Raw genomic sequence first — 20031 nt, forward strand, 5'->3', positions numbered from 1 at the left:
AACCCCATGTGAGAAAAGGCATTTGACAAAATCCAACATCCTTTTGTGATTTAAAAAAAAAATTAAGACCAGATGGAAAGTACCTTAACACAATAAAGGGCATTTACGAAAAATTTCCAGCTAACACTGGAACACTGGTGAACACCGAAAGCTTTTCCCCTCTTACTGGGAATAAGACAAAGATACCCGCTTTCACCACTTCTAGTCAATATAGTATGAAAAGCCCCAGCCAAAGCAATTAGGCAAGGAAAAAAAGCATCTAAATCTCAAGGGTGTCCAAACAGCCAAAACAATCTCGAAAAAGCACAACAGAATTGGATATTTCACACTTTCTGATTTCAAAACTTACTATAAGAATTGAAAGAGACACGTGTACCCCAGTGTTCATCGCAGCACTGTTTACAATTGCCAGGATATGGAAGCAACCTAGATGCCCATCAGCAGACGAATGGATAAGAAAGCTGTGGTACATGTACACAATGGAATATTACTCAGCCATTAAAAAGAATGCATTTGAATCAGTTCTAATGAGGTGGATGAAACTGGAGCCTATTATACAGAGTGAAGTAAGTCAGAAAGAAAAACACCAATACAGTATACTAACGCCTATATATACAATTCAGAAAGATGGTAACGATAACCCCACGTGTGAGACAGCAAAAGAGACACAGATGTATAGAACAGTCTTTTGGACTCTGGGGGAGAGGGCGAGGGTGGGATGATTTGGGAGAATGGCATTGAAACATGTAAATTATCATATGTGAAACGAATCACCAGTCCAGGTTGGATGCATGAGACAGGGTGCTCGGGGCTGGTGCATTGGAATGACCCAGAGGGATGGGGTGGGGAGGGAGGTGGGAGCGGGGATTGGGATGGGGGACACATGTGCACCCGTGGCTGATTCATGTTGATGTTTGGCAAAAACCACTACAATATTGTAATTGGCCTCCAATAAAAATAAATACATAAATAAAAACCTTACTATAAAGGTGTAGTAATCAAAACAGTGTGGTATTGGCTTAGAGACAGACATGCAGACCAACGTAATAGAGACCAGAAAAAAACTCCCACATATAGGGACAGTCTTTTCAACACACAGTGCTGGGAAAACATACTCACATGCAAAGGGTGAAGTACCACCATCATATATAAACAAACATTAATTAAAGATGCATGAAGAAGTAGATATGAGTTAAAACTACAAAACTCTTAGGAGAAAATAAAGAGGAAAAACTTCAAGACATTGAATTTTGCAGTGATCTTGGATATAACACTGAAAGTATAGGCAATAGTAGAAAAAATAAATTAGACTTCATCAAAATTAAAGGATTTTGCATATCAAAGGATACTGTGAGATAAAATGAAAAAGTTTTGGAAATCGATAGTGGTGACAGTTGTACAACAATGTGAGTATCCTTAATGTCACTGAATTATGCAGCACCAAAAATAGTTTAAGTAGTAAATTTTATGTATACTTTGTCACAATTAAGATGTTAAAAACTAAAATGAAAGACTATATTAAGAAGAAATAAGATGTCAGATAAAGACTATCTCCCCAAAATGAAGGCTTTAGGAAATAAGCCAGATTTCTCAATGGAATCCTTATGGAACAGACGGCATGTCACAAGAAATTTCGTTTAAGAAAAAGTACTTTAAGAGTACAGAAACTAAAGCAATATAACTGGAGCCTTTGTTGCTTAAATCCTGTCTAACCCTAGAAAAGATAGCCTCTGTCCACAATTGGCAATGTCATCAAAGAAAAACATGCTTTTAAAAAAGTATCTTGGAAATTCTAATATTCATTCTTCTTCAATTGCATTAGTGACCTGCACAGCCCAGCCTATCTACATAAATCCCTGGACAGATTTTACCGCCACCAGTATAGCCCCCATTCCAGTGTTACCTTTGGTCGTAAGACAGGGCCATGGCCCGGATCCCGGCATCACAGCCTGGATAGGCGAACAGCTGCTTGAGGTCCGACACCTGCCAGACCATGACCACGCCGTCATCCCCTCCGGTGAGCAGGTACTGCCCGTCGCGGCTCAGCTGGATGGCCTGGAGAGACACAGCAGCGTTCAGCAGGGTCGGGGCTCCAGGAAAGCCTGCCCGCCCCAGCCCGCACCCAGGGCTGTCGAGCCCTGATTAACTCGACGTGAAGCCAGCTACTGTGGCGCAGGGAGAAGGGAGGGAGTGTGTGTGTTCCTGAGTAGTATTTAGGAAATCATGAGTCACAGAAGACTTTTGCTGTTTTTCAGAAATCATACGGGCAAAGGTAGGCAATGCTTTTTCTTTTTTTAATTTGTGCTTTTTAAGGATGAGGTGCCAAACTCTTCTAACTCTACAAATACTAATTAAATGGTGTGTGTTGTGAACGGAGACCTGGACTCTGAAGTAAGGAGCTTCCTGGCACCTCTGCATTCACTGTGGACACGCCAAGCTACCAAAGCTGGGCAGATGGTGCTAGCTGGCATCATACCCCCCGTGATAAAAACACTGCTGACCTGGGGGCCGGGCCCCACGGGAGACCACCTACAGCTCAAGCACCCTTGCTAGGCCTGCTGGATTTTTATAGTAGTTGGGACGACAACTTGGTAAGGAAGCACAACTCCCAGGGTAAACCCAGTTGAAGCATTTTCTTCTTGCTTCAGGACTGACTGCTTCCTGCCGGTGCTAAACTCGAAGGGCAGACATGTAATTTGCTCTGTAATCCTGTCAAACCCACCAAAAGCAGGTCACTGCCTATTTTTCTATGACTTTTTACATTTTCTTCATGGTTGGAAAAAAATCAAATATTTCATGACATATGAAAATGATATGAATTCTAAATTTCAGTGTCCATAAGTAAGGGCTATTAGGACAAAGCCACACCCATTCATTTCTGGCTACTTTTTTTTTTTTTTTAATGGAGAAAGTGTGCCTGCTCCTGACAGAAAAGGTCACTCCCTCTTCCAAGAGCAGATCCCACTGCCCCTTCCTCTCCTCTGGCTCCCTGCTCTGCAAACCTTCTTCTCCCGGCTCATTAAAACACACACTTCCTTTCTTTAGCTGGAGGGCATTGGGAGTTCTAAAAGTTACTGCAAATACCTGTAATCCTATGTCCACCTGGACACAGTGAACGTGGGAATCCAGATGGCAAGCCAGAAAGAAAATATCTACCTTCTGAAAAATATATTTACACTGTTCTGCACTCAGAGCTTTAGGACAGCTGCCTTAAGTCTTCAAGCTACCCTTTTACAACAACAACAAAAAATTTTAATTACAGAAAAGTAAGGACTGTTTCATAGCCATTCAATTCACATTAAAGTAAATGTAAACTTTTAGAGGTCTCTTAAATACAGCTTATTTTCAAGAGCATAAAAATATAGCTAGGAAATCAGAACCCATGGGCAGAAGATAGTTACATGTAAGAAGTATTCTCTAAATTTTAACCAATACAAATAATAAGATTTTTCAGTGTAAGTAAAACCCAATATCTTTTCCCCATTCATTTCACAAACAGCACTCTCCAGGGAGTTATCTTGGAAATGAAGACTACTACAAATAATTATTTGCTACACTTATAAAATTCAGCTGATGAAAATCCATTGACCTTGCGGCTGTGGTTCACTTGAGTTTTATACTTGAGGCTTTTTACTGGATAAGTGCTATATTAAAACATAAATTAAAACCATTAATCTTTAATTCTTTGTCCTAGAGTAAAAACTCCCTAATCCTAGTTCTGTGTTGAAATAAATAAAACCTGGACTTTCAGGACTATACTTTTATCCACATCTAAAACATTCTAATAAACCAGACGCCTGCCAAAGTTAAAAAATATTTTGTCGGCCTTTCTCATGAGGGACTTGTCAAGTTTCCCTGGCGGTAAGAGCCAGGGGAGTGTTTCCTGAACAGCACCCCGTCTCCTACCCCGCCCCAAGTGGAGTTCTTAATTCTCATGAGCCTCCTGAGTGTCCAGGCTGGGCTGAGACTCGAGATGTTAGGAGGGCCCTGGAAACCCTTGAATATCAGTCTTTGGACTCCTGGGAGCGTGGATGACACTGGCTGCACTGGTTTCCAGGCGGTACCAGCGGGCCACGGTGTCTGCTGGCAACAATCACATCTGAAGACACAGCTTCCTCCGGAAGAGAAAATAAATGAGTTCCTATGGTGAAATGGTGGTGAGCCTTTGTTTAGGAGAATGTAACTCTGCTGCTCCGTACAGGCTACCCAGTTAAATTTAAGCTCTTCATTAAGACATCTAAACACTGCCTGGTTGCCGTGCTCAGATATGTTAACCAAATGCCACAGCGCAATCTGGCATCTAAATAAAAACAGGCGGGAGGCCTTGATGAGGGCCGAGGTTCCCGCAGGCCGCCTGCCTACAGGGTTCTTGCTATTTCAAAGAAACTTCATTTCTGGTCTGAGCTAATGACTAATTTGTTTCCACAGCCTCCTCCCCTTAGACAGGCTCAGACTGCAGGGCGCAGGTGGAGAGTTTTGCTCTGTGATGTCTCTTGCTCCCAGCCTGCGGTGGCCTTCCATCCTTCCCAAGGCAGTCAGCTACGAAAGTGTGGGTCTCTGGAGCTGGGCATGGGCGGTGCTCATTTTAGGCAAGCGCGCTTTAATCACACAGTTGCCACTTACAAGTTAGTATGATAAAGTACAGGCGTGCTGGGGAAAAGGCGATGGATTGTTTAAGCCTAAAATCCAGTGGGAAATATTACAGAGGAAAAAACACAACAGCCACAGGGCAGAGAGGAAAAGCATGTGTGTGCGAACAGTGTGCAGAAAGCCTCCAACTGCTGCCTGGAGGAACGTCCCGGAACCCTTGGTACTGACTGAAAGGCCGCAGAAATTGTTTTAGCCAGCTAGGGATTTCAAATTACTTTACAGATTTATTAGTGTAGCTGACAATATAATCGCAACTCAAAGTGACAGATTATCAACATTATTATCGTAAAGAAAAGAGGAAAGGAAAACCCTCTGATGTGTACTTGGTTTAAATGAAGGGAGGGAAAAATAAAAGCAGAGTGTGAGCGTCTGTGTGGGCAGGGCAGGCAAAATGCACTGGAGAAAATTCCCAGAGAGAGGAGGAGAGCAAAGAGGAAAGCCATTTACTGAATTAACAGGCCATCTTGGAGAATTCCCTGGTGCTCCAGTGGTTAAGACCCCACCCTTTCATTGCTGAGGGCACAGGTTTGATCCCTGGTTGGGGGAACTAAGATCCCACAAGTTGCCTAGTGCAGCCAAAAATTGGGAAAGAAAAAAAAAAAAAAAAAGACTTTATTTTATAAAGTCAATCCATGAAAAAAAGAAAAACAAATCATCCTAGGATATAGAAGCAGCAAGAGCCTTCGGCCTGATCAGTGCCATCTGTATTTAGGGTTTCTATTTCTTAATGGAGTTCCCTGGTGGCTTCGATGGTAAATAATCTGCCTGCAATGTGGGAGGCCAGGGTTCGATCCCTGGGTCAGGAAGATCCCCTGGAGAAGGAAATCCACTCTAGTATTCTTGCCTGGAGAATTCCATGGACAGAGGAGGCTGGCGGGCTACAGTCTAAGGGGCTACAAAGAGTCGGACACGACTGAACTACTAGCACTCTCTCTTACTCTTTAGTCCTTCCTGATCCCAACGTTTACAGGAGAAAAGAGATCAGACTCGATGCAGGACAAGTGGGAGAATGCATGTCACCTAAGTCGCCCCAGGTCAGGAGTGACCATGAGAACAGAGGTCAGAAGTAACTTACACCACACTCAGAGGGCTGAGGCTTCTGAGGCCTTCTGCCCACCCCCAACACATCCTGGGTCCCTTCACTGTAGGCAGGTCACATGCCCCTCCAACCTTATCTCAGGAAATACAAGGGATAAGGTAAAACGAAACTTAACCTGCACCAAGAAATTTGGAGGTGTGAAAAGGAAAACATAGCCTTGAAAACATAGTCTCTCCAAAAGCAGTCCTTATCCTCTCTTCACCCTCTAATGCTCACAGAGCCCTATCCTGAAAATGAGGGAAGGCCTGGGAAGGTCCACCAGGGCCGTCTCTTGTATACCAAAAGTGAAAAATCGTTTGTCAGATTCACATCATAATTTGAAGTGCAACGTCCTTAACTTGGTGTGTTTGGGTCTTGTTATCCACATAGAAGTCAAGTTCTGCAATTAGATGCTAACCCTAAATCATCATAATCCCTACCACTCCCACTATCAGCCTGTTCAAGTGTAGACAGAGCCAGTTTTAGGGTGCTCTTAAGGCACTATTTCAGCTTTGATACTTGGGAAACAGCAGCGTGCAGTTAACATTCTTAGGTTCAAAAAACAAAAACAGGAGAATAATGAGCAGGGGCACTGACAGCCACCCAGGATGGCTTCCCGGGACCTAGGAGCTTCCCTCTGCTGCAGGCTCCTCCTGGCTTCACTTCATGACCTGCGCTGCAGGCTGGGCAGACAGCTGGCGCGGCCCGGACAGGCTGGGCTCTGGGAAGCAGACACCCCCGTCTAAGTGCCACCGGATGATTCTCTCTCAGGCGAAAAAGAGGCCCTTGGTGTCTAAACACAGAGGCTTCTTTGGTGGACTTTCTACCTCCTCACTCACCTACACACTCTGAGGTAAAAGCACAGATACTGAGAAGTCTGTAAGGTACACTTACCCTTATGTTATCATCTGTTTCCATGGCGGCCTGGAGTTTTCCATTCACACTGAAAGTACAGAAGGAGCCATTCTCATAGAATATGACACAATGGCCCTCTCTTGACGCCTGAATGAGTTTTGGTTTCAGGCAGTTTTCTGGACCCTCCAAAGTCCTTAACAAGTCTCCATTCATGGAATGTATGAGACATGGTCCCTCTGAGAAAACAGAAACAAAAGGCAAAATGAAGTGTTTTCAGAAGAACAGACAAATGTGATCTGAGTCTCGAGCACAGATCAAGCAGGATGACAGTACCATATCATAGCTGTAGACTGAAAAAGATATCAGTTATTTTGTAAAATCGGCATGCCAGCCAGATCTCACCTTCCACTTGGGAGGAAACAGTCATACATGTCCAATTTCACATCTCAAGAAACAGGAAATTACTTGTGAAATTCATTATGCCCAGAGATGATTAAAACAAAAAATGGAGGAATTCAGAAAGGAAGAGGACAAATTTCAAATCCGAGAGGAGCTTCCAGGAAGGCTGGGCCTCAGTTAAACACGGGCTGCCGTGAGGTACAAGATGACCTTCTGTGACCCTCCCTGCATCTCATAGGGGCCTGGGGGGGCATGGTGTAAACTCAGTAAGGAAGGTGAAGACACTGCCGAGCAGCCACACGGAGCAGTGCTTTTCATCTTCACGGAGTGCCTGCTGCATGCAAAGCAAAGGAGGAGCCGGTAACCAAAACCGCCCGTGTGGTGAACAGGTTCTAGGAAACGTCTCGCTGGATAAAAGAGGTAACTAGACTATAGGCCCCACTTTTCTCCGGGCTAAATTACTCCCAGCTACATGGAATCATCACCTGTCCCTACGTGACTACGAAAGCACGCCTCTCTGCTTTCTCTTGACCACTCAGGGAGTTGGTAAGTTTTTAGCATCCTCACCATAAATATGTAAGGCAGTGTTTGCTCTGCACAGTTCCGGCAAGCATAGATTTCAGTTGTCACTCTAAATGACCCCAGCCTCAGTTCAGATTTCAGTTACCACAGTAACTGCATAAGGTATACACTTCATAACCAGCTCTTCAGCCCACAAACGACTAGAAATAACAGGCCCACCTCTCTCACAGTCTGTTAGTGAGTGGTCACTGCGTGTCCGTGACTCAGCTTACCCACAGACAGCTACCCCTGTGGCTGTGTTGCCTCCTTGTCACCAGGGATGGGGCTGTATGACATTTTACAAAAATGGATGATCAAAAGAGGATAGTGGCCAACAAAGATGAACCTGCCATAAGGCAATGAGAAGTCACAAAGCTGGAAGTGAAACCCGAAGCAAAGCTACATGGATTTAGAGAGGACAGAGCTGACCGTGGGGTGTTGATATCACCGAGAGGCTGTGGATACGCAGCCTGAGGGGGTGAGTGAAGGTGGCCTCACTGACGTAAGTTAGGAAAGCAACTTATTAAACACGAGGATATCCTGGGAGTGGGGCCAGCAAGAACCTTTACACTAAAGGAAACCGAGGAGATGCTTCATGACACTGAAAGCAGACAAGATAAAATGTTGGAAGCTGATCCAAACTGAGGAAGGAAGCTGACAACTGGTCAAGGCATCAAGAAGATTCTTGCCCCTTATCTTACATTACATGGAGAGGAGTGGGCAAGCACTGTCAAAGCACTTGTATTTTTCACAAAGAAGTGAGACACTTTCATTCTCAATGTTTCCAATGTTTTAAATTACAGTGTACTAAGTAAATGTTTCACTTGTTTTTTATGTCCAGAGATATGTGTATATATGTATGTATATGTGCTCATTTGTGTCCAACTCTTCGAAACCCCATGGACTGTAGCTCACCAGGCTCCTCTGTCCATGGGATTCTCCAGGCAAGAATACTGGAGCGAGTTGCCATTCTCATCTCCAGGGAAATCTTCCTGACCTGAGGATGTCATGTCTGTCATGACCCGAAGAGTCATGTCTGACTCTTCGCCTCCCGCATTACAGGCAGATTCTTTACCACTGCGTCACCAGGGAAGCCCGTGTATGCATGAAACTGAACAAGAGAATTTTAAATGTTTTGATAAAAATTTTAAAAGCCATGGAACAATAATAAAATTTCCAATTATTAATCATAATACTTCCCATTTAAATGACTGATTTTTAATATCTTTGCATGAAACCATGAAAGATGTCCAGTTTGGATTGCATGCAGTCCAAGAACTCATGTTAGCTCAGGATAAATAAAATCACTGGGTATAAAAAGCAGTTATAGGATTCTTGTTATCATTATTATTATTTCATTGTTTTGACCAACTAAGTTTTAAATACCAATATTGAACTAATACGTCTTGTTAGCTAGACAAAGTATTATAGTTCAAGGCACAGGTAAGGTGACTCAAAAACTCTATGCCTCCCCATCAGATCAGCCTAAAAGAGATGCAATTACATTTTGTATGTTCAAGAGCTAAGTTCAGGGCAGTGGGACAGAGAGATGAACAGAGTATTACAACTGAATGAAACTGAATTGGAAACAGCTCTGTTCCTGGTCAGACGCTGATGTGCTGTGTGTGCTCTTGGAAAGTGTGCTTAACATCTTTGGCCGGAACATATGACGATGCTATGAGGGCAGACCCTCAGGCAAACAGGCTGAAGGGTTTTTCCACTCCATTCCCAATGCCATCCTCATTCAGAGATTTGGAAGGAAAGATAGACTGGGTCAGGAATTTCCGTTCAGGTGTGAGATGGAAGCCAGCCCAGCCAGAATCGAGACGAATAAACAAACACACAAAAATGCTCTTGTTCTCGCCTCACTCTTCAGAGCAATGCTGTGAAACAGGACTTTCTGCGGTGATGGAAAAGTTCCCTTTCTGGGCTGTCCAATACCACAGTCCCTAGTCATAGGTGAATACTGAGCCCCTGCAATGTGGCTAGTGCCAGCAGGGAATTGCACTGCTAATTTCATTTCATTTCAGTTAACGGGCACAGTCATGGGTCTGCCATGCGTCTAACAGCCCTGTGATAGACAGCACAGCTTCAGGAAGAAAAGCTCCAAGTTCATCTTCGGTGATCTGCTACTGCTGCTAAGTCACGTCAGTCGTGTCCGACTCTGTGTGACCCCACAGACGGCAGCCCACCAGGCTCCCATCCCTGGGATTCTCCAGGCAAGAATACTGGAGTGGGTTGCCATTTCCTTCTCCAGTGCATGAAAGTGAAAAGTGAAAGTCAAGTCGCTCAGTCATGTCTGACTCTTCGTGACCCCATGGACTGCAGCCTACCAGGTTCCTCTGTCCATGGGATTTCCCAGGCGAGAATACTGGAGTGGGGTGCCATTGCCTTCTCTGGGTCTGCTACTAGAAGACACCAAAAAATGCACTCATTTTTTGAAGGTCCCGCAGATTTACCTTTAGAGCCACTCAACACGAGGCCGAGCTCCGCGCAGACAGCAGCACAAGTGATCTCGTAGTCATGACCTGTCAGAATGGCCCGAGGAGTGGTGGTCTCACCTTTTGGGGGAAAAAAAGATAAAAAGGACAAATTAATTTGAGTTCATGTGAGGGATGACCTCCCTGTACTCAGAGTAAATCACCAATAATTTGCTCCTAATACCCATGACGCCTAAAGCTTTAATTTACAGCTTTGGAAACAAACGTTTGTGTCAGTTGCTCAGTCATGTCCAACTCTTCTTTGACCCCATGGAATGTAGCCCACCAGGCTCCTCTGTCCACGAGGACTCTCCAGGCAAGAACGCTGGAGTGGGTTGCCATGCCCTCCTCCAGGGGATCTTCCTGACCTAAGGATTTAATCCAGGTCTCCTGCATTCGCAGGCAGGAACCACCAGGGACTCTGACCCCAAATCCTATTTTCAGGTGATGATCTGGACTCTATGCTACAGTCTGAGGAGCGCAGGTTGCTAAATTTCTAAGCTTTACATGATGATCAAGCAACAATAGTTTAAAACGGAAAAAGTAACACAAAAATCTGCATTATAACTGCCTCTATAACTGCCTCAGATACATTTGCAAATATGAATATTCATCTGATGAGATGATCTATGGATGAATAATAATAAAGTACGGAATGTGGTGGCTTCCTCTCCCCGCCCCCTCAGCCGGCCCTCTTCCTCCTGGGCCACTGAGACCCTTGTCTTGGTGAGGATAGTCTGAACTGCATTCATGGTGTCTCAAAGCAGTTCAGTTCAGTTCAGTTGCTCAGTCGTGTCCAACTCTGCAACCCCATGAACTGCAGCACGCCAGGCTTCCCTGTCCTTCATCATCTCAAACTCATGTCCACTGAGTCGGTGATGCCATCCAACCATCTCATCCTCTGTCGTCCCCTTCTCCTCCTGCCTTCAATCTTCCCCAGCATCAGGGTCTTTTCCAGTGAGCCAGTTCTGGCCACCATCAGATGGCCAAACGATTGGAGTTTCAGCTTCAGCATCAGTCCTTCCAATGAATATTCAGGATTGATTTCCTTTAGGATTGACTGGTTTTATCTCCTTGCAGTCCAAGAAGACTCAAGAGTCTTCTCCAACACCACAGTTCAAAAGCATCAATTCTTCGGCGCTCAGCTTTCTTTATAGTCCAACTCTCACATCCATACATGACTACTGGAAAAACTATACCTTTGACTAGGCAGACCTTTGTCAGCAAAGTAATGTCTCTGCTTTTTAATATGCTGTCTAGGTTGGTCATAGTTTTTCTTCCAAGGAGCAAATGTCTTTTAATTTCATGGCTGCAGTCACCATCTGCAATGATTTTGGAGCCCAAGAAAATAAAGTCTGTCACTGTTTCCATTGTTTCCCCATCTATTTGTCATGAAGAGATGGGGCCAGATGCCATGATCTTACTTTGCTGAATGTTGAGTTTTAAGCCAACTTTTTCATCCTCCTCTTTCATTCATCTTCATCAAGAGGCTCTTTAGTTCTTCTTTGCTTTCTGCCATAAGGGTGGTGTCATCTGTGTATCTAAGATTATTGATGTTTCTCCTGGCAACCTTGATTCCAGCTTGTGCTTCATCCAGCCTGGCATTTCTCATGATGTACTCTGCATATAAGTTAAATAAGCAGGATGACAATATACAGCCTTGATGTACTCCTTTCCCAATTTGGAACCAGTCTGTTGTTCCATGTCTGGTTCTAACTGTTACTTCTTGACCTGCACACAGATTTCTTAGGAGGCAGGTCAGGTGGTCTGGGATTCCCATCTCTTGAAGAATTTTCCACAGTTTGTTGTGATCACACAGTCAAAGGCTTTGGCACAGTCAATAAAGCAGAAGTAGATGTTTTTCTGGGATTCTCTTACTTTTTCAATGATCCAACAGATGTGGGTAATTTGATCTCTCTGGTTCCTCAGCCTTTTCTAAATCCAGCTTGAACATTTGGAAGTTCCTGGTTCATGTATTGTTGAAGCCTAGCTTAGAGAATTTTGAGCATTACTCTGCTAGCGTGTGAGATGAGTGTAACTGTGTGGTAGTTTCAGCATTCTTTGGCATTGCTTTTCTTTGGGATTGGAATGAAAACTGACCTTTTCTAGTCCTGTGGCCACTGCTGAGTTTTCCAAATTCGCTAGCATACTGAGTGCAGCACTTTCACAGCATCATCTTTTGGGATTTGAAATAGCTCAACTGGAATTCCATCACCTCCACTAGCTTTGTTCATAGTGATGCTTCCTAAGGCCCACTTGACTTTGCACTCCAGGATGTCTGGCTCTAGGTGAGTGATCACACCACTGTGTTATGACCAAATGCTGCTGGTCAAAAAATTAACTAGTGGTTTTTATGATGGTCAATGTGTTCTCTGAAATGTCATGCAAATTTAGGTACCTGCCTATGTTTTGGCGGGGTGGGAAGAAGGAAAAGACGTTTTCTTGACAGCACATTGACCCAAACCAGGAGAGCACCTCTCCTTTGAAGACAGTCTGGTCTCTGTGCTCTGGGCCCCTCTGCCCCAGGAACCTGCAGTTACTTCGATCTGTCTGGTCATCTCACATAATTAATACAGTGCGTTTACTGACTGCATGATGCAAAGTTCGGTCCCCACCGTGTCCTTCCTGGCTTTTGGTTACTCTAGGTGCTTCTGAGTGAAAAGGTATCAGGTCAAACTCTGCACCACACTGGCTGTGCTCCGTGCAGATGCAGGAACTGGCTTGCATGCCAGGTGACTGACCAAGGGAGCCCTCAAATGAAATCCTAAAAGGTCAGGGGGTAAGTGCAACAGGGGCTTGGTTTCTTTGACTTAGTTTTAAAACTTTTGGGGGGTGAGAATGGGCTTCCCAGGTGGTGCTACTGGTAAAGAGCTCGCCTCTCAACGTAGGACATATAAGAGACATGGGTTCGATCCCTCAGTTGGGAATATCCCCTGGAGGAGGGAATGGGAACCCACTGCAGTATTCTTGCCTTGAGAATCTCACGGACAGAGTGGCTTGGCGGGTCTATACGGACACGACTGAAGTGACTTAGCATGCAGCACGCATGCATGGGAAGAAAAACCCACCTTAATACAAAGTTAACTTCAGATTTTCCAATCCAGAAAGCATTTGTTACACAAGCAACTATTTTTTTTTCCCTTTAAAAGTATATAAATTTGTTAAGAAAAGAAGCAAATAATGCAAACCTATCTGACCTACTTAACCTTCTGCTGGAGGTAAGTCTTGCCACTAAAAATAGAAATAATTTTAAAAAGTTACCAATACTTTAGCCCTGATTCATGGTTTCTTCCCCTTTCTCAAGATGCTCTATATTCCACAAAAATACCATATGATGTTATAGTTTTGAAATTAATGTCTATCTATTGACAACTTTCTTAAAATCAAGAATTAAAATCATTAAGATCTAAGGAATATATTTTCATTGTGATTGTTCCTTTTTGTTTTCATAAGGTACCATTTTCTGGAATGCTGTCACTTAAACATGCCAATGCTAACTTTTTTATTTGTTTGTTTTCTAGATCTAAGAGTATTTTCTCAGGGACATGGAGAGGAAATGAGAAGATTGCTTTCAATTAGGTTTCTTTCTTTAATGTGAAAGAGGTGAAATACTGAGAATTTTCTAAGACTGTAAAGTTAGTGTTTAGGAAGCCTCATGATTTACCCCATAAAGTAAATTAAGATATAAGCATTCTTTTTTGTAAACTCATAATTAAGATTTTTGTAACTATGCTTTACTGACAAATACTAGTTTCTAATAATCCACACCATACCGATCATTTTTCCCTCCACACATCAGAACACACAGGCACATACTGTGTCATTTCAAAACCAAAAGACATTTTTCTTTTCCTTGGGCTTGATCTCTAAATAAGGCCTGTTCAATGCTAGGACTCTGGCTTCAAAGTTTGGCAAAATGTTTCCTAACCCAGGAAGCAGATTAGACAGCTCAGGAAATACAGGGGGGAGAAAGAGGAAAAGGAGAGAAAAAGAAAAGAAAAACAACAAATTGAAAGCATAAGGGTAAACTTATGATCATTGGGTTCTACTCAAGTAACTGATTTCACTAGATTTTTTCCAGTAAAGAAAAAAAAAAAAACAAAACAGCCCCTGCTACTGAACTTTCCCCCACCTCAGGAAACACACATTAACAACCTCTAAAAGTCCACATACAACAATATAAGAAGAGAGATCATTCCCTCTAAGAAAAGCTATTTACAGTCTTGTTTAAAGACTAAACTTCATATTACCCTTTACTGTATGGGGTGAAGATCAGATATTCTTTACATTTTCTCATTAAAAAATATGCTCAAAATAAATACTTGGGTTTTTATAAGTTTCTATAAGCCAAATGTTTTACATATTACAATTTCACTGTAGCAAACAGAATTATACGATGTGAGATTTAAGTCCAACAGGTCCAAACTGGTAAGTTCAACAGATATTTTGGGAACCCCTTGGAATGAAATTATGAAGGGTAGACATGATGATGGGGGAAGGGAAACGCAGGGTTCATAGTGGCTCACAGAATCTATTTATTTCTCTGTGGTTACATTATCCTGCAATATAGCAATAACATTCACATATTGATAACAATACATATACATGTCTATGTCTATGTGTTTGGAAAGCGTAGAAAGGAAATCTGAGAACCATAGGAGACTCTCACTGCAGCACTCAGCTAAATCTGCCCCTCCTGTCAACACACAGAGTTAATACCTAGCGGGGAAAATCTGCTCAAATAAGACAACACTGGCCACATATTACCTTTTCAAAGACTCCAAAGCTATGGCCATCTCTCATCGAAGTCTCTAAACTGAATACAGAGCAGGGGGAAAATGTCTTCTGAAAAACATCAGGTTAATTCTTTGATAAAAATTTGCAGTAGTTAGTGGATACAAAAAGTCTTCACTTTTGCTTTGAGATAGTAGGATCTACCAAAAGCTATAGATCATAAAGCAGAACAGATTCCCTCAAGAACCTTTTAAAGTCTTACTGCTTGAAAAATCGTCATGGCTTTCAATAAAGCTGAAGAGAAAAATTTATCTTGCCGCTAGTTTAAGGGGCTACACTTCAAACTCTTCTTAAAGAAAAATAAAAAGAGAAAGAGGATAGACTTCTTGGACTGCTTTGAAAAGCTTGAGCAACTACTTCAAAGGAAAGGGTGTCTTTGTCCGGAGAGCAGGTTTATGACTACTGATGCAAATCCTAACCAAAGGCTGAAAAGGACACTCAGTGCATCTTTATGGATGGCCTTAAAGGAAGATGAACAAGTCAAAGGAGATTAAAGACAGTCCAAATCCTGCCACAAACACCAGGACACATCAGTTTTTACAGATGTGCTTTTCTCAGTACATAACAGGGAATATCAGTTACTAACTTACAGACGCCATTATAACAACCCAAGTTTCATTTAAGCAGCACAAGATCTCCATAATACCCATTAAGCATTTATATTGGACCTGTGTTTTAAAATATTAGGTGGAATGTTTTACACCATTAGGCAGAATAACAAATGCTGCTATTAAATGTGTTTCTTTCGTGCTCTCATAACACTGAATGTATTTCTTCATCAAATGGACTCTGAACCACTTAAAGTTAGACCTGAAAGAAGAGACGGAGGAAACAGTAATTTCTCTGGTATCCTGTTCATAAATATCCAATGAGAAAAATATTTCAAAAGATCTGTATCCATTAAGACAAAGAGAATTAATAAGCCAGGTAAAAATAGCCCTGACGCCTATTTCTGGCAAAATTTGACTTGCATTTTTAAAAATGAATAAAGTTCTTGGTACTTTGGGCATCATCTCTCAGTCTTAATGAAAATTAAATTATTTTTAAAAGGCACTGCAAAGTTCTCATTAGCAGTTTAAGTATGCTGTTACTGGCAGAGAGAATCCGCTTCATTCATTTACCATTTTCATACCATCTATCATGAAATGAGGAGCAGGTCAACATTTCCCTTAGTTTTAGTTTTATAGAAGTAAAATTAGCTCTTTCAATTAAAACTTAAGTTTAACTACTCCTTGGACAGACGTTAACATTTCCCATTTGTTTATTCATTCATTCCTTTAATTCCTTCACTTTAACATAACATTTACCAAGTATGTATTATGTGCTGTGGAAACAAGAAAGGCAAGAAAATATGACCTTGTATTTGTAAATGATTTGATTTTAAATGGTCACTGGATAAGGTTTTGTTGACCCTACTATAAGCCTGCTAATTATAAATATCTGTTATTGGAAAGATCAAAAAGCTGCACTGAAGTCCAAACTATTATAACTTAACTTTTATACAAAATAAATATTTACCATCAACTAATAAGGTTTTTATATAAAAACAACCAATATGATTTTCCAGGTTAGCAAAATCTAATACCCATCTGACCTCTTAAGGGACATAAAACAAAATATGAAACCTGGCTTTAAAAAAAAAAATCACTTCAATAGAGTATTCATTTTGAAAGAAAGTGTAAATTTGTTTAAGGACCTAAATATGTAATTATTACATATATATATATAGATTTTAAAAAATCTAAGTATTATTTATACTCGCCATTTCTTAAAGCTGGATACTTCTGTTTTGCACATCTTTTATTCCATTTTAATTACATTTGATTACTATAAAGCACTCATCAATGAAAAAATTCATATGAAAACTGAAGACTAAGGTTTCTCATGTGGTTCACCATAATGGTAAATCAGGAGAGGAAATGGTTTTTGTGAAGCAGAAATGAGGTTAGTTGTTAAATGTTTCTTAAATCTTTCTATTAACTTTCTAATTTTTCAACTACAATGATAACACTACATTTTAATTATACAAAGAGAAATTATTTAAGACTTGGTCTATATATACCATCTCTACCAACCTTTCCTTCTCTTTTCATTTCATTATGGATTTTTTCCATTGTGAAAACATGTTGATTTTGTTGAACATATACATTACAGAAAACAAGTCATGGCTGCATTTAGAATATGACAACCAAAAATAAAATTTGGTAGCTTCCTCTTGTAAATATTATTAGAATTATTAATATAAGACAGTATAATGTTGGCTTAAAACTCAATAATACTAAGTTATTGATTTATAACTTTTCTCCTTTCTATGATATATACTATATATATATATGTTTATATGAACTTATATAAACAAAAGTTGATGACAACAGAATCATCTTCTAATATTACATTAAAAAGTGCACTTGTGTAAGTATATACCTACAATTGTATATACATAAAGTATATTCCTAACATGTGTAATAGTATTTAAAAAGTACATAATCTTATCATGGCATACTTTCGTAAGAACTCAATACTAACTAGAGATTGCTAGAGGTAATAAAATTATCTTCTGCAAGTGCTAAGAGTGCTTTAGTGACAAAGTTGTATCAAATTTTCCACAGTTGATGATCCAATGAAAAGAAACTTAAAACGCTGTCCAGTTTAGTGGGTAAGAATGGTGCCTCTGGCCTAGAGTGCCTAGGTTTGAATCCAGGCTCTAGTTTGCTAGCTATGCTTCCTTTCCCTTGGTTTTGAAGTTCATAGGTCTTACTAGAACCATGAAGACTATGAGAACTTAAATTCATGTCCACTGAGTCGGCAATGCTATCCAACCATCTAATCCTCTGTCGTCCCCTTCTCCTCCTGCCCTCAACCTTTCCCAGCATCAGGGTCTTTTCTAAGGAGTCAGTTCTTTGCGTCAGGTGGCCAAAGTATTGGAGCTTCAACTTCAGCATCAGTCCTTCCAATGAATATTCAGGGTTGATTTCCTTTTGGATTGACTAGTTTGATCTCTTTGCTGTCCAAGGGACTCTCAAGAGTCTTCTCTAGCACACCAATTCGAAAGCATCAGTTCTTCGGTGCTCAGCCTTCTTCATGGTCCAACTCTCACATCTGTACATGACTACTGGAAAAACCATAGCTTTGACTATATGGACCTTTGTTGTCAAAGTGATGTCTCTGCTTTTTAATACGCTGTCTAGGCATAGAAAAAAGTCTGGAATGATAACTAGTAAATGTAAACAATCTCCTCCTGCCCTCAATCTAGTAAGTTCTCATAGTTCTAGAAAGATCTAGAAAGTAGAGGCATACTGATATTCTCTCTGTGCCTCATCTATAAAACAAGGATAACAACAGGACTGGGCTGCTCAGGTAGCTCAGTGGTAAAGAATACGCCTGCCAATGAAGGAGATGCAAGAGACGTGGACTTGATCCCTGAGTTGGGAAGATCCTCTGGAGAAGGAATCCCCACTCCAGTATTCTTACCTGGAGAATCTCATGGACAGAGGAACCTGGTGGGCTACCCAGGACTACCATGAGGATTGATGAGCTACTATGTAACGTGCTGAAGCTGTGCCTCGCATGTAGGGAGCACTCAAGAAACACCAGCTAGCAGCAGTAGAATGATGCATATTTTCACCCTCTGTTGCACACATTTTTTTGTAGCCTAAGTGTATTTGATCCTGTGACACATAAATACCAATTCAAAATAGTTCTTATTACTATTTTTCCTGCCAGGGAGGAGAATATACCTTCATTTCCAGAAAGTAGACTATGATTTCTCCCATTCCTCTTTTTCTTAGATTTTCCAACCTTCTCTGACAATCCATTTAATTCTGATATAGCCAGAGCATGGAGCTGAGAGCAGGAAGGGAAGGTACATTACAATAACTAGGCATTTTCCGACCTAATAAAATATATTTATTGTCTCTGATTATCAAAATAATACATGCTCATTATAAAGCATTCATATAATTTAGTAAATTATGAAGAAGAAAACGAAAAAATGTCTCTAAGTTTCACTACCTAAAATGACCATTGCTTACATTTACCAGTTATTATTTCAAAGTTTTTTCTAGCCTAGACAGCATATTAAAAAGCAGAGACATCACTTTGACAACAAAGGTCCATACAGTCAAGGCTATGGTTTTTCCAGTGGGCACGTATGGATGTGAGAGGTGGACCATAAAGAAGACTGACTGCCGAAGAATTGCTGCTTTAAAACTGTGGTGTTGGAGAAGACTCTTGAGAGACCCTTGGACAGCAAGGGGATCAAACCAGTCCATCCTGAAGGAGATCAGTCCTGAATATTCATTGCAAGGACTGACGCTGAAGCTGAAGCTCCAATACTCTGGCCACTTGATGCAAAGGGCCAACTCAATGGAAAAGATCCTGATGTTGGGAAAGGTTGAGGGCAGGAGGAGAAGTGGGCAACAGAGGATGAGACGGTTGGATGACATCGCTGACTCAACGGATATGAGTTTGAGCAGACTCTGGGAGATAGTGAAGGACAGGGAAGCCTGGCGTGCTGCAGTCCACGGCATCGTGAAGAGTTACATGCAGCTGAACAACAGCAATACAGTATACAAAGCATACACTTACCCACACAGATACTTAAAATGCATCTTATTTACGCGTGGTTTGGTGATCTCTCACACTTACCAATTCAGAGAGCATATCCTTTCATGTCAATATCACAATTCATAATACATTAATGGCCATAGGGTCTTCCATCGTGTGGACATATCAAACTTTACTTAGCTCGTGTACTTCTTTTATCCTAGTTTTTTGAGACTTTTCACTTGCCAATTCCCCACAGACAGGCTTATCTTTGGCTCTAATTCTTTGATAGCTTCTGTAGTTACATATGTGTGTCTGGAAACATCAACATTATACAACTCTGCCTCCAAAAAGAATGTAGATACTTAGAAAAAGTTGTTGAAATCTTATCCATATTTGTTCATGTTTAATATTATGATTCTTATAAATACGAAAATGAAAATGGATAACTTTTTATCTATCAATCCTAAATATCCAAGTCACATAAAATTCTTTGTAATTTGTCCTCCTTAACATTTTTAACATTTGTTAAAGATACACAAGTAAGGCATTAGTGAAAAGTATAGAGGATTTTTCACATCTTTAGCAATTTGAAACACCTGGATTTGACACCAAAAGCAAAGACAACAAAAGCAAAAAATAAACAAGTGAGATTACATCAAGCTAAAA

General features: G+C 41.2%; 1 protein-coding gene across 2 annotated transcripts in view; it reads right to left on the bottom strand.

Annotated features, from left to right (window-relative positions):
* LRBA (LPS responsive beige-like anchor protein) overlaps positions 1-20031 on the bottom strand; it is a 725050-nt gene that overhangs the window by 3456 nt on the left and 701563 nt on the right. For both annotated transcript variants that reach the window (XM_061142480.1, XM_061142479.1), the window contains exons 54-56: positions 10003-10104; positions 6623-6819; positions 1904-2055 (exon numbers count right to left, since the gene is read on the bottom strand). In XM_061142480.1, the coding sequence (XP_060998463.1) occupies positions 1904-2055; positions 6623-6819; positions 10003-10104 (451 nt within the window). The remainder of the gene's footprint in view (positions 1-1903; positions 2056-6622; positions 6820-10002; positions 10105-20031) is intronic.

This window comes from Dama dama, chromosome 5 (assembly GCF_033118175.1).
Source record: "Dama dama isolate Ldn47 chromosome 5, ASM3311817v1, whole genome shotgun sequence".
NCBI classification, from domain to species: domain Eukaryota; kingdom Metazoa; phylum Chordata; class Mammalia; order Artiodactyla; family Cervidae; genus Dama; species Dama dama.